Below are 22,748 nucleotides of genomic sequence, written 5' to 3' on the forward strand. Positions count from 1 at the left end.
TAGCGACCAACGTAGGCATGTTCCCCGGCTACTTCTAGTGTTGGCGTTAGGAGTAGATATATGGTCAACCCAGTTACCACTGCCCTATGAGCTGGATTTTTGTACTTCGCAGACTTGCTGATATCTCTGAGACCCTCGCCATTGGGGTCATAACAGTTTGCCAGGCCAGTATTAAATGTTAAATGCATTGCAGAAGCGGGATTATAAGAAAGAAAGTTCTGAGTTTTTTTTTCTCTCTCTCATTTTTTTTTCTTTTCCCCTTTACCTCTGAGTGGCTTGTGATTGCTGCAGACATGAATGTCCAGACCTTGATTACAGGTGTGGACCAGCTTGCTGCTCGTGTGCAGGGCATACAAGATTATGTTACCAGAAATCCTATGTCAGAACCTAAGATACCGATTCCTGAACTGTTTTCCGGAGACCGATTTAAGTTTAGAAATTTCAGGAATAATTGTAAATTGTTTTTGTCCCTGAGACCCTGTTCCTCTGGAGACTCCGCTCAGCAAGTGAAAATTGTTATTTCTTTTTTACGGGGCGACCCTCAGGATTGGGCTTTCTCGCTGGCGCCAGGAGATCCGGCATTGGCTGATATTGATGCGTTATTTCTGGCGCTCGGTTTGCTTTATGAGGAACCCAATCTTGAGATTCAGGCAGAAAAAGCCTTGCTGGCTATGTCTCAGGGCCAGGACGAGGCTGAAGTGTATTGCCAAAAATTTCGGAAATGGTCCGTGCTGACCCAGTGGAACGAGTGTGCATTGGCTGCAAATTTTAGAAATGGTCTTTCCGAAGCCATTAAGAATGTGATGGTGGGTTTTCCCGTTCCCACAGGTCTGAATGATTCTATGGCCCTGGCTATTCAAATCGACCGGCGGTTGCGGGAGCGCAAAACCGCAAATTCCCTCATGGTGTTGTCTGAACAGGCACCTGAATTAATGCAATGTGATAGAATCCTGACTAGAAATGAGCGGAAAATTCATAGACGCCAGAATGGCTTGTGTTACTACTGTGGTGATTCTACACATGTTATCTCAGCATGCTCTAAACGTCTTACTAAGGTTGTTAGTCCGGTCGTCATTGGTAATTTGCAACCTAAATTTATTCTATCTGTAACTTTGATTTGCTCACTGTCATCGTATCCTGTCATGGCGTTTGTGGACTCAGGTGCTGCCCTGAGCCTTATGGATCTGTCATTTGCCAAGCGCTGCGGATTTGTTCTTGAGCCATTGGAAAATCCTATCCCTCTTAGGGGTATTGATTCTACGCCATTGGCAAAAAATAAACCGACTCCCGAACATCGGGAGGTAATACGTTTTCTTGTTCTGCATAAAATGCATGATTTGGTTGTTTTGGGTTTGCCATGGTTACAGACCCATAATCCAGTCTTGGACTGGAAGGCTATGTCAGTGTCAAGTTGGGGCTGCCATGGAATTCATGGAGATTCCCTGCCCTTGTCTATTGCTTCTTCTACGCCTTCGGAAGTTCCGGCGTATTTGTCTGATTATCAGGATGTCTTCAGCGAGTCTAAGTCCAGTGCACTGCCTCCTCATAGGGAATGTGACTGTGCAATAGATTTGATCCCTGGCAGTAAGTTTCCTAAGGGGAGACTGTTTAATCTGTCGGTACCTGAACATACCGCGATGCGTTCATATATCAAGGAGTCTCTTGAGAAGGGGCATATCCGTCCTTCTTCTTCCCCTCTTGGTGCGGGATTCTTTTTTGTGGCCAAAAAGGACGGATCTTTGAGACCTTGTATTGACTATCGGCTTTTAAATAAGATCACTGTCAAATTTCAGTATCCTTTGCCGTTGTTGTCAGATTTGTTTGCCCGGATTAAAGGTGCCAAGTGGTTCACCAAGATAGACCTTCGTGGTGCGTACAACCTTGTGCGCATTAGGCAGGGCGATGAATGGAAAACCGCATTCAATACGCCCGAAGGTCATTTTGAGTACTTGGTGATGCCATTTGGGCTCTCTAATGCACCTTCAGTTTTTCAGTCCTTCATGCATGACATTTTCCGGAAGTATCTGGATAAATTTTTGATTGTTTATCTGGATGATATTCTGTTTTTTTCTGATGATTGGGACTCGCATGTGGAGCAGGTCAGGATGGTTTTTGAGATTTTGCGTGAAAATTCTTTGTTTGTAAAAGCCTCAAAGTGTCTCTTTGGTGTACAGAAGGTTCCCTTTTTGGGGTTCATTTTTTCCCCTTCTGCTGTGGAGATGGATCCAGTCAAGGTCCGAGCTATTCATGATTGGACTCAACCCTCGTCAGTTAAGAGTCTTCAGAAGTTCTTGGGTTTTGCTAACTTCTACCGTCGTTTTATCGCAAATTTCTCTAGCGTTGTTAAACCGCTGACGGATATGACCAAGAAAGGCTCTGATGTAGCTAACTGGGCTCCTGCTGCCGTGGAGGCTTTCCAGGAGTTGAAACGCCGGTTTACTTCGGCGCCTGTTTTGTGCCAGCCTGACGTCTCACTTCCCTTTCAGGTTGAGGTGGATGCTTCGGAGATTGGGGCAGGGGCCGTTTTGTCGCAGAGAGGCCCTGGTTGCTCTACTATGAGACCTTGTGCCTTTTTCTCTAGGAAGTTTTCGCCGGCAGAGCGAAATTATGATGTGGGCAATCGGGAGTTATTGGCCATGAAGTGGGCATTTGAGGAGTGGCGTCATTGGCTCGAGGGTGCTAAGCATCGGGTGGTGGTCTTGACTGATCACAAAAATTTGATGTATCTCGAGTCTGCTAAACGCCTGAATCCTAGACAGGCCCGCTGGTCATTGTTTTTCTCCCGTTTTGACTTTGTGGTCTCGTATTTACCAGGTTCTAAGAATGTGAAGGCCGATGCTCTGTCTAGGAGCTTTGTGCCTGATGCTCCTGGAGTCGTTGAACCTGAGGGTATTCTTAAGGAAGGAGTTATCTTGTCAGCGATTTCTCCAGATCTGCGACGTGTGTTGCAGAGATTTCAGGCTGGTAGGCCTGACTCTTGTCCACCTGACAGATTGTTTGTGCCTGCTAAATGGACCAGCAGAGTCATTTCCGAGGTTCATTCCTCTGTGTTGGCAGGGCACCCGGGAATTTTTGGCACCAGAGATCTGGTGGCCAGGTCCTTTTGGTGGCCTTCCTTGTCAAGGGATGTGCGGTCATTTGTGCAGTCCTGCAGTACTTGTGCTCGAGCTAAGCCTTGCTGTTCTCGTGCCAGCGGGTTGCTCTTGCCCTTGCCTGTCCCGAAGAGACCTTGGACACACATCTCTATGGATTTCATTTCGGATCTCCCGGTGTCTAAAGGCATGTCTGTCATCTGGGTGATATGTGATCGTTTCTCCAAGATGGTCCATCTGGTTCCTTTGCCTAAGCTGCCTTCCTCTGCTGATCTGGTTCCTGTGTTCTTCCAGAACGTGGTTCGTTTGCACGGCATTCCTGAGAATATTGTGTCGGACAGAGGATCCCAGTTTGTTTCCAGGTTCTGGCGATCCTTTTGTGGTAGGATGGGCATTGATTTGTCGTTTTCGTCCGCTTTTCATCCACAGACTAATGGACAAACGGAACGAACTAATCAGACTCTGGAGGCGTATTTGAGGTGTTTTGTCTCTTCTGATCAGGATGATTGGGTGACCTTTTTGCCGTTGGCTGAATTTGCCCTTAATAATCGGGCTAGTTCTGCCACCTTGGTTTCGCCATTTTTCTGCAACTCCGGTTTCCATCCTCGTTTTTCCTCGGGACATGTGGAGCCTTCTGACTGTCCTGGAGTGGATTCTGTGGTGGATAGGTTGCAGCGGATCTGGAATCATGTGGTGGACAACTTGAAGTTGTCACAGGAGAAGGCTCAGCGTTTTGCCAATCGCCGCCGCGGTGTGGGTCCCCGACTTCGTGTTGGGGATTTGGTATGGCTGTCTTCTCGATTTGTTCCTATGAAGGTCTCCTCTCCCAAATTTAAGCCTCGATTCATTGGTCCTTACAAGATATTGGAGATCCTTAATCCTGTATCCTTTCGCCTGGATCTTCCGGTGTCGTTTGCCATTCACAACGTATTTCATAGGTCCTTGTTGCGGCGGTACGTTGTGCCTGTGGTTCCTTCTGCTGAGCCTCCTGCTCCGGTGTTGGTTGAGGGCGAGTTGGAGTACGTGGTGGAGAAGATCTTAGATTCTCGTCTCTCCAGGCGGAGGCTTCAGTACCTGGTCAAGTGGAAGGGCTATGGTCAGGAGGATAATTCCTGGGTGGTCGCCTCTGATGTGCATGCGGCCGATTTAGTTCGCGCCTTTCACGCCGCTCATCCTGATCGCCCTGGTGGTCTTGGTGAGGGTTCGGTGACCCCTCACTAAGGGGGGGTACTGTTGTGAATTTACCTTTTGGCTCCCTCTAGTGACTACTAGTGTTTTTACTCTGGGTATGTCTATCATCCCTTGTATGCTCACCTGGGTCGTTAGGTCAGGGGTGTTGCTATATTAGCTCCCTGGACCTTCAGTTCAATGCCTGGCAACGTTGATATCAGAGCTAATCTGTAGTGCTCTTGTCTACTGATCCTGGTTCCTGCTTGATTAAGCTAAGTCTGCTTTCTTGCTTTTTGCTATTGTTTTTGTTTTGCATTTTTGTCCAGCTTGTACATAATCTGTATCCTATCCTTGCTGGAAGCTCTAGGGAGGCTGGAGTTCTCCCCCCGGGCCATTAGACGGTTCGGGGGTTCTTGAATCTCCAGTGTGGATTTTTGTTAGGGTTTTTGTTGACCATATAAGTTATCTTACTACATTCTGCTATTAGTGAGTGGGCCTCTCTTTGCTAAACCTAGTTCATCTCTGTGTTTGTCATTTCCTCTTACCTCACCGTTATTATTTGTGGGGGGCTTGTATCCAACTTTTGGGGTCTATTCTCTGGAGGCAAGAGAGGTCTTTGTTTTCCTCTTCTAGGGGTAGTTAGTCCTCCGGCTGGCGCGAGACATCTAGCGACCAACGTAGGCATGTTCCCCGGCTACTTCTAGTGTTGGCGTTAGGAGTAGATATATGGTCAACCCAGTTACCACTGCCCTATGAGCTGGATTTTTGTACTTCGCAGACTTGCTGACATCTCTGAGACCCTCGCCATTGGGGTCATAACACCTCCCCACAGGTGAAGTGTATCCCCAGGACTTCCCAGTGTGTAGATGGTGGATGGTGAGAGGCACAGTGAAGAAAGAGGACACAAGGTTGCAGTCTCTTTACCTTTACTGAAGGCTTCAGCATCCACAGTCCAGAGCACCAGACCACAGGGCAGGCAGAGTCCGGCCGGTTTGGAAGCAAATCCAGAGTTCCCTTATCCAGGTAGAAATCAGAAGCCTTCCTCTAGTGCCGTGGTGTTGTAGTACTTTACTGCTAAGCCTCTCATAAGGTACTCACAGATGTCGTAGATGTTATTGGTGTTATATCTCTCTCTCTCTGTCCCCCAGATGGATAGGACAAACCTATATGAACGGTGGCTTGAGGCGTTTTACAGGGACTCTATCATGCCCCAGCCTCTCGTGGGTGCCACCTTGCCTCCTGAGCGTAGGGGCGGATCAGTAACGTGGAATTAGCTGTCCTGCCAGTCTCTGGAGCAAGGCATAAAGGACTGTTGCTCCGGCTACCGGGATCCTGCGCCTCAGAAGGAGGCAGCCTGTGTAGGGCAGAACTCCTTCTGGTATCCACTCCTTTTGCTATGACTTCTTCACCCTCTCTACAATACAATTCTCTTTAGTGTCCGTTCTTAGAAACTGCTGCACTTAGGGCAGGCACAGCTTCATTTCCTTCTGTCTCAGCCTCTGACAGGCTCACACCCCTGTCAGGGACCAACTACCTGAGCAAAGCTCAGCCAGCAACTAACTAACTTCCTCTCCAGGCAACCAGTTTTACCTAAGTGTGAAGAGTGCACTGATAAATAGGAGCATAGCTCCCCCTGGTGGCCTGGAGTATGAAATATGTTGCATGTATGTAATACCTGGATTTGGTTGTCCTTCTTTTGCCTCCAAACGTAACATCACTCCCCCATAGAGGAGAATGATATTACTGCAACGACCAGGACCCTGGGGCTCTGCACATGGGTCTGTGATTTGAGTGTACAACATTTTGTTCAATTTTTGCTACAAAATCTGCAAAAAAAAGCTCAGTTTGAACATACCCTTAATAGGTTTTCTCAACTTCTTTTCTTCAGATGTGCACTGCTTTCAGATTGTGGCGCATTTCTGTAGATCTACAGCTTGGATCAATAGAATATTTGCACCACTGGTCCAAACATAGCTTTGCCTGTGCAGCAGGTTAGAAGACCAGGGGGAATAAAGCTATTTGGATCCAGTAATGTGGCCAACTACAATGAGCTATAAGCAGGCTTTAAAGAATAAAACCTGCTAGTATCACAATCTGCTTACTTAGGTAATTGCCACTCTGAGACTGCAAGGTGGTCGGTATCCTAGGCAATGAGCAATTATCAGAATTTAAACTGTGGGTGATGCCTTCGAATTCACGATAGCCACTCTGATTATCACCAGTTTGTACAATGAAGACTCTCCTTAAAATGTAATTTTAATCTGTTTTCTTTTTTTAAAAATTTTTAATGCTAGGTCACAAAGAAACCAGTGAGAGCCCCAAAGAGAAACCTACTGACAATAAGTTTATGAAAATTATTTTAAACATTTTATTGTATGCTAATCTATGTAGCACATTTTGGTAACAAATAAACCCCCCAAAATATCGACCTAAATTCAAGAATAACATAATGTTCTATGTGTCACGAAAAACAATCTCAGAATCACAGGGATATGTTGAAGCGTTCCAGAGTTATTACTTATTACCTCATAAAGTGACACTGCTCAGAATTGTAAAATTTGGTCTGGTCAGGAAGGTGAAAACAGGCTCAGGTGTGAAGGAGCTAAACATTAAATAATGCCAATGCCGGCATCGCTGCATTGTCAGTCTCCCTCCTCTCGACAGGGACAGTGACATACTCACTGCCATGGCCACTTGGCGGCATCTCCCTGTCCAGCCATGGCTCCTTGCTCCCAGGGCCTGCACATGGCACGCATGTCTCTGGTCGGTATGCTTTTTGTGTGCGCTACTCGCTTCTTAAAGTGGTAGAGCAGCACTCTAGATTAACCACCAGCCAATAGCTGGGAGGTATCTAGTACTTAAGGCATCATCCCCTGTAACGAGATGCTTGAATAATGCTCTCTATAATGTTTATCTTTAGTTTGTTCCCATTAGTTTGTTGTCAGGTCCCTAAACCTATTCCTGAATCTGTCCCAGTGTGAACCTGAACCTATTGTTGAATCAGTTCTGCCTGAACCTAATCCTGAACGCTTAACCCGTCTAGTATGTACCTGAACATATTGCCTGTTGCTATATTTATTTTGACTGAACCTGAGACAGATTCCTGAACTATCCTGTCGGATCCTGAACCCTGAAGCATTTTGTCATTTTCTGTACCCTGAACCATTCTGTCTGAACCAGATCCTGTCCTTTTTGCCTGTATTGTCTGAAGTTAAACCAATCTGGTGATACCTGAACCCACTCTGGTGGTGCCCAATCAGTACCAATATTCACCCTGTCCAGTGTTCCAGAATGTCCAGTACCAGAAAAATGTCCTGCCAGTGACTTTGAGTCCATGTCCATGACTACAAACCTGACCCTTGAGGTCAGCTGCCGCTGTACCAGGGACTGCCATTAGAGTGTTGCCTATCGGCTACCTGCAGCTTGAGCCTAACTCCACCATCAGGGTGGTCGGTATCCTAGGCACTGAGCAATTATCAGAATTTAAGCTGTTGGTGATGCCTCGAATTCAGGATGGCCACTCTGATTCTCACCAGTTTGTACAATGGGGACTCTCCTTAAAATGTAATTTTAATCTGTTTTCTTATTTTTTACATTTGTAATGCTAGGTCACAAAGAAACCAGTGCTAGCCCCAGAGAGAAACCTACTGACAGTAAGTTTATGGAAATTATTTTAAACATTTTATTGTTTTCTAATCTATGTAGCACATTTTGGTCACAAATAAACCCCCCAAAATATAGACCTAAATTGACCACTAACATAAAGTTCAGTGTGTCACAAAAAATAATCTCAGGATCACTGAAATATGTTAAAGCGTTCCAGCAAAATTACCTCATGTAGTGACACTGGTCAGCATTGTAAAATTTGACCTGATCAGGAAGGTGAAAACAGGCTCAGGGATGAGGGGTTTTAACATTAAGATTATGTGCTGACATTTTGGAGCAACATTTTTGTGGAGTTATGAGTAAGGCTCACCGTAGCATTACTTACCAATGTTAAAGTACTTAATACATCATCCCCTGTAGGGAGATGCTTGAACAATAAAGTAAAATTTGGGCGTGAAGCCCTAGCCAGCTCTCCGACCGCCACAGGTGCTCGGAACTCCGTCAGAACTAGGCATGATCCACAACATACAAAGAGTAAATGTTCCAGCTCCTTAAAAAAATTTTTTCTTTATTGTCCAATAGTTAAAATATCATAGTAGGCACAATCCCTTGTGGATAATAGTATGCACAGAGCAGGCACTAATGATCCAGCTACGCGTTTCGATCCTACATGGATCTTTTTCACAGCTATACTTCTGATTTCTGATGGTATTTTTATACATTCAATCCTCCAATCAGGATGGTTTTGGTTAACATGTGATTTAACCCTCTATTCGTCTGCATCATTATGTGCTACAATACATTGCAACTTAACCATAAGTTTTTACATACAATATAAATAAGTAATTAAAATGTATATAGTTTTTTAATAAAATACATTCCAATGTATCCATGTAGGATCGAAACGCGTAGCTGGATCATTAGTGCCTGCTGTGTGCATACTATTATCCACAAGGGATTGTGCCTACTATGATATTTTAACTATTGGACAATAAAGAAAAAAAATTTTTAAGGAGCTGGAACAGATGCTTGAACAATACCTGGTTTAGTTTTTAGTTAAAGTTTGTTCCCGCTAGGTTGTTTTCAGGTTCCTAAAACTATTCTTGAACCTGTCCCAATCTGAACCTGAACCTAAAGATAAATCAATTCTGCACGAACCTAAACCTGAATCCTGAGCACACCTAGTCTGTACTTGAACATATTGCCTATTGTTATAATCATCCTGCCTGAACCTGATCCAGAATCCTGAACTGTCATGTCTGATTGTGAACCCTGAACCATCTTGTCTGTTTCTGTACCCTGAACCTTCTTGTCTGAAATAGAACCTGTTCCTGTTACCCATGTTGTCAAAACTGAAACCGCTCTGGCAGTACCTGAAACTGAAACTGCTCCAGTGGTACCCGAACCTGAATCTGCTCCGGCGGTACCCGAACCTGAAACTGCTCCGGCTGTACCTGAACCTGAAACAGCTAATTATCTAATTATCTCAGTAAATTATCTAATTTACTCAGATAATGACTTCGGGTTTTCATTGGCTGTAAGCCATAATCGTCAACATTAACAGAAATAAACACTTGAAATAGATCACTCTGTTTGTAATGATTCTATATAATATGAGTTTCACTTTTTGTATTGAAGAACTGAAATAAAATAACTTTTTGATGATATTCTAATATTGTGAGAAGTAGATAGATAGATAGATAGATAGATAGATAGATAGAATAAAAGCCGGCAATTCATGTGCCGCCTACAGTATAATCACAGCGTGACAAGATAGAATAGAATAGATAGAATAGATACTGTGCATAAACATAGAATACATAGATATATAGATGTCAGTGACACACACATATATAAATGTATATATATTACATAGATAGTGTAGTTCAGTGGTAGCACCCTATGAGGCAGTGACCCAGCAAAGTTCAAAACAAAACATCTCTTTAATGTTTAACTCACAGCACTACACAGTACACGATATCTTCTGGATCGCAGATGGGAACCATATCCTCCAGATTGTACTCTTCTGAGACCAGATACCGTGGGCGACTGCACCGCCGTGTACGCTGTAGGTGCCAGGCCTTTCAGCTGCTTTGGCTGTTTGGCTCAACTTGCCTGTGTTGCCTCACACAGTTGGAGCTCTGCAGAGCCTTGTGCTCTGTACTCCTGCCAACACCAGGCTGACACTGACACTGAAACTGACACACCCAAACCCTTTACTGCAGGATTTTAACTAGAATCTGTGGCCATGGGCCACATGGAAAACCTGGCCGGGAAGGAAACGGGCTGCCCCACTACCATCCTGTAGTGCGTTTAAAAAATAAAAGCCCAGAAGGTTTTCTTAAATCCACCTTGGACAAATAGTTTGCCCAAGACTAACACTTACTTTTATTCTGCATTGCAATCACAGCTACACCTGTGACTACAATGCAGTCCCATTGGCTCAATATGCCTCCGTGCGCATCCTGCGGGGAACACACAGTGACCCCTACATGTGACACTGGTCTCTGCTTCACAAAAGATAGAAGAAAAGCTGGCAATTCATCTGCTGTGTACTGTAAAATCACAGCAGGAGCCGACAGGATAGAAGATATAGATTACATACAGTAAATACATATAGAAAATATAGATATATAGATGTCAGTGACAAATACAATTATGCAGTGTGTGTGCAAATTACTGTGCATGTATTTAACCCCGAAGCCTGTTTTCATCTTCCTGAGCAGACCAATTTTTACAATTCTGACCACTGTCACTTTATGAGGTCATAACTCTGGAACGCTTCAAACTATTCCACTGATTATGAGATTGTTTTTTGTGACATATTGTACTTTATGATAGTGGTAAAATTTCCTTGATATGACTTGCGTTTATTTGTGAATAAAAATGGAAATTTGGCAAAAATGTTGAAAATTATCAAACTTAATTTTTATGCCCTTAGGTCAGCAACTTATTGCACAAAATAATTAATAAATAACTTTTCCCACATGTCCACTTTACATCAGCACAATTTTGGAAACATAATATTTTTTTGTTAGGAAGTTATAAGGGTTAAAAGTTGACCAGCAATTTCAAATTTTTACAACAAAATTTGCAAAACCTTTTTTTATGGTACACCTAACATTTGAAGTGATTTTGAGGGGCCTATACGACATAAAATGCCCCCAAATTTCACCATTTAAAAACTGCACCTCTCAAGGTACTCAAAACCACATTCAAAAAGTTTATTAACCGCTTCACCCCCAAGGGTGGTTTGCACGTTATGGACCAGGCCAATTTTTACAATTCTGACCACTGTCCCTTTATGAGGTTATAACTCTGGAACGCTTCAACGGATCCTAGTGATTCTGACACTGTTTTCTCGAGACATATTGTACTTCATGATAGTGGTAAAATTTCTTTGATATTACCTGCGTTTATTTGTGAAAAAAATGGAAATTTGGTGAAAATTTTTAAAATTTCGCAATTTTCCAAATTTGAATTTTTATGCAATTAAATCACAGTGATATGTCACACAAAATACTTAATAAGTAACATTTTCCACATGTCTACTTTACATCAGCATCATTTTGGAACCAAAATTTTTTTTTGTTAGGGAGTTATAAGGGTTAAAAGTTGACCAGCAATTTCTCATTTTTACAACACCATTTTTTTTTAGGGACCACATCTCATTTGAAGTCATTTTGAGGGGTCTATATGATAGAAAATACCCAAGTGTGACACCATTCTAAAAACTGCACCCCTCAAGGTGCTCAAAACCACATTCAAAAAGTTTATTAACCCTTCAGGTGTTTCACAGGAATTTTTGGAATGTTTAAATAAAAATGAACATTTAACTTTTTTTCACACAAAATTTAATTCAGCTCCAATTTGTTTTATTTTACCAAGGGTAACAGGAGAAAATGGACCCCAAAAGATGTTATAAAATTTTTCCTGAGTACACCGATACCCCATATGTGGGGGTAAACCACTGTTTGGGCGCATGACAGAGCTCGGAAGCGAAGGAGCACCATTTGACTTTTCAATGCAAAATTGACTGGAATTGAGATGGGACGCCATGTTGCGTTTGGAGAGCCACTGATGTGCCTAAACATTGAAACCCCCCACAAGTGACACCATTTTGGAAAGTAGACCCCCTAAGGAACTTATCTAGAGGTGTGGTGAGCACTTTGACCCACCAAGTGCTTCACAGAAGTTTATAATGCAGAACCGTAAAAATAAAAAATCATATTTTTTCACAAAAATGATCTTTTTGCCCCCAATTTTTTATTTTCCCAAGAGTAAGAGAAGAAATTGGACCCCAAAAGTTGTTGTACAATTTGTCCTGAGTACGCTGATACCCCATATGTGGGGGTAAACCACTGTTTGGGCGCATGGGAGAGCTCGGAAGGGAAGGAGCGCCGTTTGACTTTTCACTGCAAAATTGACTGGAATTGAGATGGGACGCCATGTTGCGTTTGGAGAGCCACTGATGTGCCTAAACATTGAAACCCCCCCACAAGTGACACCATTTTGGAAAGTAGACCCCCTAAGGAACTTATCTAGAGGTGTGGTGAGCACTTTGACCCACCAAGTGCTTCACAGAAGTTTATAATGCAGAGCCGTAAAAATAAAACACAAATTTTTTCCCACAAAAATTATATTTTAGCCCCCAGTTTTGTATTTTCCCGAGGGTAACAGGAGAAATTGGACCCAAAAAGTTGTTGTCCAATTTGTCCTGAGTACGCTGATACCCCATATGTGGGGGGAACCACCGTTTAAGCGCATGGAAGGGCTCGGAAGGGATGGAGCGCCATTTGGAATGCAGACTTAGATGGAATGGTCTGCAGGCGTCACATTGCGTTTACAGAGCCCCTAATGTACCTAAACAGTAAAAAAAAAACACAAGTTACACCATTTTGGAAAGTAGACCCCCTAAGGAACTCATCTAGATGTGTTGTGAGAGATTTGAACCCCTAAGTGTTTCACTACAGTTTATAACGCAGAGCCGTGCAAATAAAAAATATTTGTTTTTCCACAAAAATTATTTTTTAGCCCCCAGTTTTGTATTTTTCCAAGGGTAACAGGAGAAATTAGACCCTATATATTGTTGTCCAATTTGTCCTGAGTACGCTGATACCTGATATCTGGGGGGGAACCACCGTTTGAGTGCATGGCAGAGCTCGGAAGGGAAGGAGCATCATTTGCAATGCAGACTTAGATGGATTGGTCTGTAGGCGTCACATTGCGTTTGCAGAGCCCCTAATGTTCCTAAACAGTAGAAACCCCCCACAAGTGACCCAATATTGGAAACTAGACCCCCCAAGGAACTTATCTAGTTGTGTTGTGAGAACTTTGAACCCCCAAGTGTTTCACACTACAGTTTATAACGCAGAGCCGTGAAAATAAAAAAATAAAAAATTTCCCCCCAAAATTATTTTTTAGCCCCCAGTTTTGTATTTTCCCAAGGGTAACAGGAGAAATTGGACCCCAAAAGTTGTTGTTCAATTTGTCCTGAGTACGCTGATACCCCATATGTGGGGGGGAACCACCGTTTAAGCGCATGGAAGGGCTCGGAAGGGATGGAGCGCCATTTGGAATGCAGACTTAGATGGAATGGTCTGCAGGCGTCACATTGCGTTTGCAGAGCCCCTAATGTACCTAAACAGTAAAAAAAAAACACAAGTTACACCATTTTGGAAAGTAGACCCCCTAAGGAACTCATCTAGATGTGTTGTGAGAGATTTGAACCCCTAAGTGTTTCACTACAGTTTATAACGCAGAGCCGTGCAAATAAAAAATATTTGTTTTTCCACAAAAATTATTTTTTAGCCCCCAGTTTTGTATTTTTCCAAGGGTAACAGGAGAAATTAGACCCTATATATTGTTGTCCAATTTGTCCTGAGTACGCTGATACCTGATATCTGGGGGGGAACCACCGTTTGAGTGCATGGCAGAGCTCGGAAGGGAAGGAGCATCATTTGCAATGCAGACTTAGATGGATTGGTCTGCAGGCGTCACATTGCGTTTGCAGAGCCCCTAATGTTCCTAAACAGTAGAAACCCCCCACAAGTGACCCAATATTGGAAACTAGACCCCCCAAGGAACTTATCTAGTTGTGTTGTGAGAACTTTGAACCCCCAAGTGTTTCACACTACAGTTTATAACGCAGAGCCGTGAAAATAAAAAAATAAAAAATTTCCCCCCAAAATTATTTTTTAGCCCCAGTTTTGTATTTTCCCAATGGTAACAGGAGAAATTGGACCCCAAAAGTTGTTGTCCAATTTGTCTTGAGTACGCTGATACCCCATATGTGGGGGGAAACCACCGTTTGGGCGCATGGGAGGGCTCGGAAGGGAAGGAGCGCCATTTGGAATGCAGACTTAGATGGAATGGTCTGCAGGCGTCACATTGCGTTTGCAGAGCCCCTAATGTACCTAAACAGTAGAAACCCCCCACAAGTGACACCATTTTGGAAAGTAGACCCCCTAAGGAACTCATCTAGATGTGTTGTGAGAGCTTTGAACCCCCTTTACTCCAATGTGTTCCGAGTACGCTGATACCCCATATGTTGGGGTAAACCCCTGTTTGGGCACACGGGAGAGCTTGGAAGGGAAGGAGCACTGTTTTACTTTTTCAACGCAGAATTGGCTGGAATTGAAATGGGACGCCATGTCACGTTTGGAGAGCCCCTGATGTGCCTAAACAGTGGAAACCCCCCAATTATAACTGAAACCCTAATCCACACACACCCCTAACCCTAATCCCAATGGTAACCCTAACCACACATCTAACCCAGACACACCCCTAACCCTAATGCCAACCCTATTCCCAACCGTAAATGTAATCCAAACCCTAACCCTAACTTTAGCCCCAACCCTAACCCTAACTTTAGCCCCAACCCTAAATGTAGCCCTAGCCCTAGCCCTAACCCTAGCCCTAACCCTAGCCCTAACCCTAGCTCTAACCCTAACCCTAGCCCTAACCCTAACCCTAGCCCTAACCCTAATGGGAAAATGGAAATAAATACATTTTTTAAATTTTTTTAATTTTTCCCTAACTAAGGCTACGTTCACATTAGCGTTCTGCGCCGCATCGTCGCCGCATGCGTCATGCGCCCCTATATTTAACATGGGGGCGCATGGACATGCGTTGCACTTGCGTTTTGCGACGCATGCGTCACTGCGACGCACGCGTCATGGCGCAGAGGACGCAGCAAGTTGCATTTTTTGTGCGTACAAAATCAAGCAAAAAAAGGACGCATGCGTCGCAAAACGCAGCGTTGTGCATGCGGTGTTCCTGCGTTGTGTGTTCCGTCGCCGACGCTGCGGCGCACAACGCAAATGTTAACGTAGCCTAAGCGGGTGATGAAGGGGGGTTTGATTTACTTTTATAGCGGGTTATTTAGCGGATTTTTATGATTGGCAGCCGTCACACACTGAAAGACGCTTTTTATTGCAAAAAATATTTTTTGCGTTACCACATTTTGAGAGCTATAATTTTTCCATATTTGAGTCCACAGAGTCATGTGAGGTCTTGTTTTTTGCGGGATGAGTTGACGTTTTTATTGGTAACATGTTCGGGCACGGGAGATTTTTTGATCGCTTTTTATTCCGATTTTTGTGAGGCAGAATGACCAAAAACCAGCTATTCATTAATTTCTTTTGGGGGAGGCGTTTATACCGTTCCGCGTTTGGTGAAATTGATAAAGCAGTTTTATTCTTCGGGTCAGTACGATTACAGCGATATCTCATTTACATCATTTTTTTATGTTTTGGCGCTTTTATACGATAGAAGCTATTTTATCGAAAAAATAATTATTTTGGTATCGCTTTATTCTGAGGACTATAACTTTTTTATTTTTTCGCTGATGATGGTGCATGGCACCTCGTTTTTTGCGGGACAAGATGACGTTTTCAGCGGTACCATGGTTATTTTTATCTGTCTTTTTGATCGCGTGTTATTCCACTTTTTGATTGGCGGTATGAGAATAAAGCGTTGTTTTTTGCCTCGTTTTTTTTTTTTTTTTTAATGGTGTTCACTGAAGGGGTTAACTAGTTATGTAGTTTTATAGGTGGGGTCGTTACGGACGCGGCGATACTAAATATGTGTACTTTTATTGTTTGATTTTTTTTTAATTTAGATAGAGAAATGTATTTATGGGAATAATTTTTTTTATTTATTTATTTATTTATTTAGGATTTTTTTTTTTTTTTTACACATGTGGACATTTTTTTTTTTACTTTTTTACTTTGTCCCAGGGGGGGACATCACAGATCATTGATCTGGCAGTGTGCACAGCACTCTGCCAGATCTGCGATCTGCTGTGCAGGGCTGCAGGCTTACCCAGTGTCTGCACTGAGCAGACACTCGGTAAGCCACCTCCTTCCCTGCAGGACCCGGATGCCGCGGCCATCTTGGATCCGGGACCTGCAGCGAGGAAGGACATAGGAGACCCTCGGAGCAACGCGATCACATCGCGTTGCTCCGGGGGTCTCAGGGAAGCACGCAGGGAGCCCCCTCCCTGCGCAATGCTTCCCTATACCGCCGGTACACCGCGATCATGTTTGATCGCGGTGTGCCGGGGGTTAATGTGCCGGGGGCGGTCCGTGACCACTCCTGGCACATAGTGCCGGATGTCAGCTGCGATAGTCAGCTGACACCCGGCCGCGATCGGCCGCGCTCCCCCCGTGAGCGCGGCCGATCGTGCTGGACGTACTATTCCGTCCTTGGGAAGTAGGGCCCACCCCACATGGACGGAATAGTACGTCCAATGACAGAAAGGGGTTAATCCTTCAGGTTCTTCACAGGAATTTTTGGAATGTGGAATAAAAATATAAACATTTACTTTTCTTTCACAAAAATTTTCCTTTAGACCTATTTTTTTTTAACTTTTGGAATAATAAAAGATTGTTAAAAGAAACCTGTCACCCCCCCCCCCCCCCGGCATTTTTAACTAAAAGAGCCACCTTGTGCACAACTAATTCTGCATTCTTTCAAGGTGGCTCTTTTATTTGGGGTCCCTTCCACCTCTGAAATAATCGTTTTTATAATTTGCCCACCATACCTGTAGTCTGTCCAGGGGGTATGTCTTTCCCCCCCGGACACAAAAATGCTCCCAGCCATCAGTAGTTTGCTCCTTGCACCGGGCGCCGCCTCCTCAGGGTTCAGTTATGGCCCCGGCGCCTGAACTGTAAATTTTTTTTCCGGGCATGCGCAGTTTGCGCTGCCCTTCGACTCACATCACATAATGGGAACTTAAAGCGCAGGCGCCGGGGACATAAATGAACACAGAGGAGGCAGCACCCGGCGCATGGAGGAAATGAGTGATGGCTGGGAGGCGTTTGTGTCGGGGGGGAAAGACATGCCCCCCGGGCACAGTACAGGTATGGCAGGCAAATTATAAAAACGATTATTTCAGAGGTGGAAGAGACCCCAAATAAAAGAGCCACCTTGACAGAATGCAGCATTAGTTTTGCACAAGGTGGCTCTTTTAGTTAAAAACACAGGGGGGGTGACAGGTTCCCTTTAAATACACTAGCGCCCCAGAAAAAAACTGTGAAGGTAGAAACAATTAAAAGAATAGATAAAGAAGTCTCTCGCGCTGATTCCTATGCCAAATTGCCCCTTGGTCTGGGTGCAGATGGATACTGGAATAGTTCACAAGTGAAAACAAACCTTTTAAAACAACTAAATTAGGTTTATGAAAACTGTATATTTAAATGGTAATTTTAAATGTATAACTGTATGACGATATCAATTACCATTTAAACATACGTTTTTCCTAAACCAAGGGGTAATCTGGCATAGGAATTAGCGTGACAGATTTCTTTATCTATATTTTTTTAACTTTTGCAAGGGTAACAGGAGAAAATAGACCATATATTATGTTGTGCAATTTCTCCTGAGCATGCCGATACCCCATGCACTTTTTGAATGTAAAATTTGCTGCCATAATTAGTGGACGCCATGTCATGTTTGGAGAGCCCCTGAAGTGCCTAAACAGTAGAAACCCTCAACAAGTAACACCATTTTGGAAACTAGACCCCTTAAGGAACTTATCTAGAAGTGTATTGAGCACCTTGAACCCACAGGTGCTTCACAGATGTTTATAATGTAGAGCCATGGAAATTTAAAAATCATATTTTTCCCAAATACATCTTTTTTGGCTCCATATTTTGCATTTTCTTAATGGTAACAGGAGAAATTGCTCCATACATTTTGTTTTGCAATTTCTCCTGAGTGAGCAGATACCCATTTTTGTGGGGGAATACTACTGTTTGGGCGTACAGCAAGGCTCTGAAGAGAAGGAACGCCATTTGACATTTTGAATGCAAAATTTGATGGAATAATTAGCGGACACCATGTCGCGTTTGAACAGCCCCTGATGTGCCTAAAGAGTGGAACAAGCCTCCTGTTTTCCTCGCGTCACACCCGAGTGAGTAAAATCATTACAATTGTGCTAGACGTGCGGGTAGCATACCCAGCAGAGATTTGCGATTGCTACAAGGAGGATTGCATGTCCTGGTTCAAGTCTGTCGCAAACCAACAAGTATTACCAGACAAAATGGAGGACCTGCTGAAACACGTAGTCCAGTCACAGCAGCAACAACAAGAGACCAACAGGCTGTTGTTGCAGCAGATCCAGCAGAGCCAGCAGGAGCAACAGTAGCAGATGCAGCTTCTGGCAACTGCCATCCAGGGCAGCATGGATGCCCCAATCAAATCTGGCTGATGACACCCACGTCTGGAAGGCAGTAAGATGGGCTTTGTAGAAAATGATATGATGTTGAGGACCTTCCTGACAGTGTTTGAAAGGTTTCGCCAAGAGGGAGAAACTCCTGCCAGAGCAGTGGGCAGAGGAACTAGCACCATACTTGACGGGAGAACCCCAGAAGGCATATTGTGAAGGACTAAATTAAGAAAAATTAAAGCGGGCTTCATTTTGTGCTTTTCGACTCCATTTTGTTGTTTACAAGATAAATTCTGTTACTAGGCTAAAGTTCATAGTTATGAGACCTTGATTGTTTCTACCTGAACAAGATATGAGACTGAGGGTGTATTGTTCTATGAGACCTTGACGTACAGGCTGTTATGTTTTTTTTATGCCACGTAGACACGGCCATATATGTATTTTCCAGTTTTCCTGCATTCTTATAGGTTAAGAACTGTGAGCATGTTCTTATGTTAATTGGCTGAAGTATAATCTGCAAAAATTATAAAAGAGATGACACAATAAACGGGGGTTTAGAGATCTGCTTTTGATCCCACCAAACAGAGCTACGTCTTCGTCTGGTTATTCTTGGTTGCCGGCAATGCCCTGTGGATCAATTTGAAAATCACTGAGTCAACCTAGATGGAGTTTTCCTTCAGCTCCTAGCTCTCTGGAGCTTCGGCCACACCCCCAGCAGTCACATGCTTCAGGTCCTGTTTATCTGAAGCACACATCTTCACCGCTGCTGCCCCGCTTCACAGGTATCTTTGGGCACAGTTAGTTTTACTCAGGACATGCGCACTGGCTAAGTGAGCAAGTGCAGTCTGGTGTTCCTGACAGCTCCCAAATGTTTGAATTGTTGCACCTGGTTCAGAAGTGAGTGCAACCAGAGCCCTCTACGCCTGCGCAGATGGTAGAATAGGTGGTGATGTGTTGTGGATTCTGTTTGTGAGCTGTTTGTGAGCTCCCTCTGGTGGTTACTGCTGGTACTGGGTGACTTTGGTGGGTTGCAGCCTTTGGTTTCCACCTGTCCATCAGAGGCTGGGTGTTTCCTATTTTACCTGGCCTTTCTGTCATTCCCTTGCCGGCTATCAATGTATTCAGATGTGCTCTGTTTGGTTCCTGCCTACCTGCTCCCAGATCTTTCAGGATAAGCTAAGTGCTGATTTTCAGTTGTTGGTTTTTTGTCCAGCTTATTATGTCTCTATGCTAGCTGGTAGCTCTAGTGGACTGAGGTTCTCCCCATGTGCCATGAGTTGGCACATGGGTTCTTGTAATCTCAGGATGGTTTTTTTGATTAGGGTTTTTGCTGACCGCTCAGTCCCCTTTTGTATCGTTCTGCTTTCTAGTTTACAGCGGGCCTCAATTTGCTAAACCTATATATATCATCTCTATGTGTGTGCCTTCCTCTCATTTCACCGTCAATACATGTGGGGGGCAACTATATCTTTTGGGGTTCATTCCTCTGGAGGCAAGTGAGGTCTTTATTTTCTCTGCAGTGCTAGTTAGCTCTTAGGCTGGTGCGTGGCGTCTAGAACCAACGTAGGCACGCTCCCTGGCTATCTCTAGTTGCGTTTGTCAGGCGTAGGGCAGCGGTCAGCCCAGGTTCCATCACCCTAGAGCTCGTCCGTTATTTATTTGTACTTTGCTTGTCCTGTGCTATCCCTAGCCATTGGGATTCATGACAGTATAGCCGGCCCACAAAGTGTTAATTGTTTGGGCTGAAGCAGGAGAAAAAGAAGTGTGTAAGGGAAATTTTTTTTTTTTTTTTTTTTCCCTTCAGAGTTTTGCTGCCTAGCCCTTAATTGCTGTCTAGCTGCTTCTTACCTCCTCTTAACCCCTGAATGGCTCTGATCTTAGCTGTTTAACATGGATGTCCAGAGTTTGGCTTCCAGCCTGAGTAATCTCGCGGCAAAAGTTCAAAACATACAGGATTTTGTTGTTCACACTCCCATGTCTGAACCTAGAATTCCTATTCCAGAGTTCTTTTCTGGAGATAGATCTACCTTCCTGAATTTCAGGAACAATTGTAAATTGTTTCTTTCTTTAAAATCTCGCTCCTCTGGAGACCCTGCTCAACAGGTCAAGATTGTAATATCTTTCCTGCGGGGCGACCCTCAGAATTGGGCATTTGCATTGGCACCAGGGGATCCTGCATTGCTCAGTGTGGATGCGTTTTTTCTGGCATTGGGATTGCTCTATGAGGAACCTAACCTGGAGATTCAGGCTGAAAAGGCTTTATTAGCCCTTTCTCAGGGGCATGATGAAGCGGAAATATATTGTCAAAAATTTCGGAAATGGTCGGTGCTTACTCAGTGGAATGAGTGCGCCCTGGCTGCAAACTTCAGAAATGGTCTTTCTGAGGCCATTAAGGATATTATGGTGGGGTTCCCTACGCCTACAGGTCTGAATGAGTCTATGGCTATGGCCATTCAGATTGATTGGCGTTTACGGGAGCGCAAACCCGTGCACCAGTTGGCGGTGTCGTCTGAACAGGCACCTGAGACTATGCAATGTGATAGAATTCAGTCCAGAAGTGAACGGCAAAATTATAGGCGGAAAAATGGATTGTGTTTTTATTGTGGTGATTCAGCTCATGTTATATCAGCATGCTCTAAACACACAAAAAGGGTTGATAAATCTTTTGCCATTGGTACTCTGCAGCCCAAGTTCATTTTGTCTGTGACTCTGATTTTTTCACTGTCTTCCATTTCCGTTGATGCCTATGTGGATTCGGGCGCTGCCCTGAGTCTTATGGATTGGTCATTTGCTAAACGCTGCGGTTTTAGTCTGGAGCCTCTGGAAGTTCCTATTCCTCTGAAGGGAATTGACTCTACACCATTGGCTATGAATAAACCGCAGTATTGGACACAAGTGACCATGCGCATGACTCCCGTTCATCAGGAGGTGATTCGCTTCCTTGTACTGTATAATTTACATGATGTACTAGTGCTTGGTCTGCCATGGTTACAAACTCATAATCCTGCCCTGGACTGGAAAACAATGTCTGTGTTAAGCTGGGGATGTCAGGGGGTTCATGATGATGCACCTCCGATTTCAATCGCTTCATCTACTCCTTCTGAGATCCCTGCGTTTTTGTCTGACTATAGGGATGTTTTTGAGGAGCCTAAGCTCAATTCGCTCCCTCCTCATAGAGAGTGTGACTGTGCTATAGAATTGATTCCTGGCAGTAAGTTCCCTAAGGGTCGTTTATTTAATCTGTCACTGCCAGAGCATACTGCTATGCGGAATTATATTAAGGAGTCCTTGGAAAAGGGACATATTCGTCCATCTTCGTCCCCTCTGGGAGCAGGTTTTTTTTTCGTGGCAAAAAAAGATGGTTTCCTGAGGCCTTGTATAGATTATCGCCTTCTGAATAAGATTACAGTCAAATATCAGTATCCATTGCCATTATTGACTGATTTGTTTGCTCGCATTAAGGGGGCTAGGTGGTTCACTAAGATAGATCTTCGCGGTGCGTATAATCTGGTGCGGATAAAACAGGGTGATGAGTGGAAAACCGCATTTAATACGCCTGAGGGCCATTTTGAGTATTTGGTAATGCCTTTTGGACTCTCCAATGCTCCGTCAGTCTTTCAGTCCTTTATGCACAATATTTTCCGTGAATATCTGGATAAGTTTATGATTGTGTATTTGGATGATATTTTGGTGTTTTCTGATGACTGGGAGTCTCATGTTCTACAGGTCAGGAAGGTGTTTCAGGTTCTGCGGGCCAATTCTCTGTTTGTGAAGGGCTCAAAGTGTCTCTTCGGAGTCCAGAAGATTTCTTTTTTGGGGTACATTTTTTCTCCTTCTACTATTGAGATGGATCCCGTCAAGGTTCAGGCTATTTGTGACTGGACACAACCTACATCTGTTAAGAGCCTTCAGAAGTTCTTGGGGTTTGCTAATTTTTATCGTCGGTTTATTGCTAATTTTTCCAGTATTGTTAAACCTTTGACTGATTTGACTAAAAAGGGTGCTGATGTTGCTGATTGGTCTCCTGCGGCCATGGAGGCCTTTCAGGAACTTAAGCGCCGGTTTTCTTCTGCTCCTGTGTTGTGTCAACCAGATGTTTCACTTCCTTTTCAGGTTGAGGTTGATGCTTCCGAGATTGGAGCGGGGGCGGTTTTGTCACAGAGAAGTTCTAATGGCTCGGTGATGAAGCCATGTGCATTCTTCTCTAG

General features: G+C 43.9%; 1 protein-coding gene across 1 annotated transcript in view; it reads left to right on the top strand.

The window, feature by feature from the left end:
* LOC143791853 (uncharacterized) overlaps positions 1-22,748 on the top strand; it is a 239,405-nt gene that overhangs the window by 127,311 nt on the left and 89,346 nt on the right. The window contains exons 10-11 of the mRNA XM_077279269.1: positions 6,557-6,601; positions 7,871-7,915. Coding sequence (XP_077135384.1) covers positions 6,557-6,601; positions 7,871-7,915 — 90 coding nt within the window. The remainder of the gene's footprint in view (positions 1-6,556; positions 6,602-7,870; positions 7,916-22,748) is intronic.

This window comes from Ranitomeya variabilis, chromosome 1, assembly GCF_051348905.1.
Source record: "Ranitomeya variabilis isolate aRanVar5 chromosome 1, aRanVar5.hap1, whole genome shotgun sequence".
In the NCBI taxonomy this organism is placed as follows: domain Eukaryota; kingdom Metazoa; phylum Chordata; class Amphibia; order Anura; family Dendrobatidae; genus Ranitomeya; species Ranitomeya variabilis.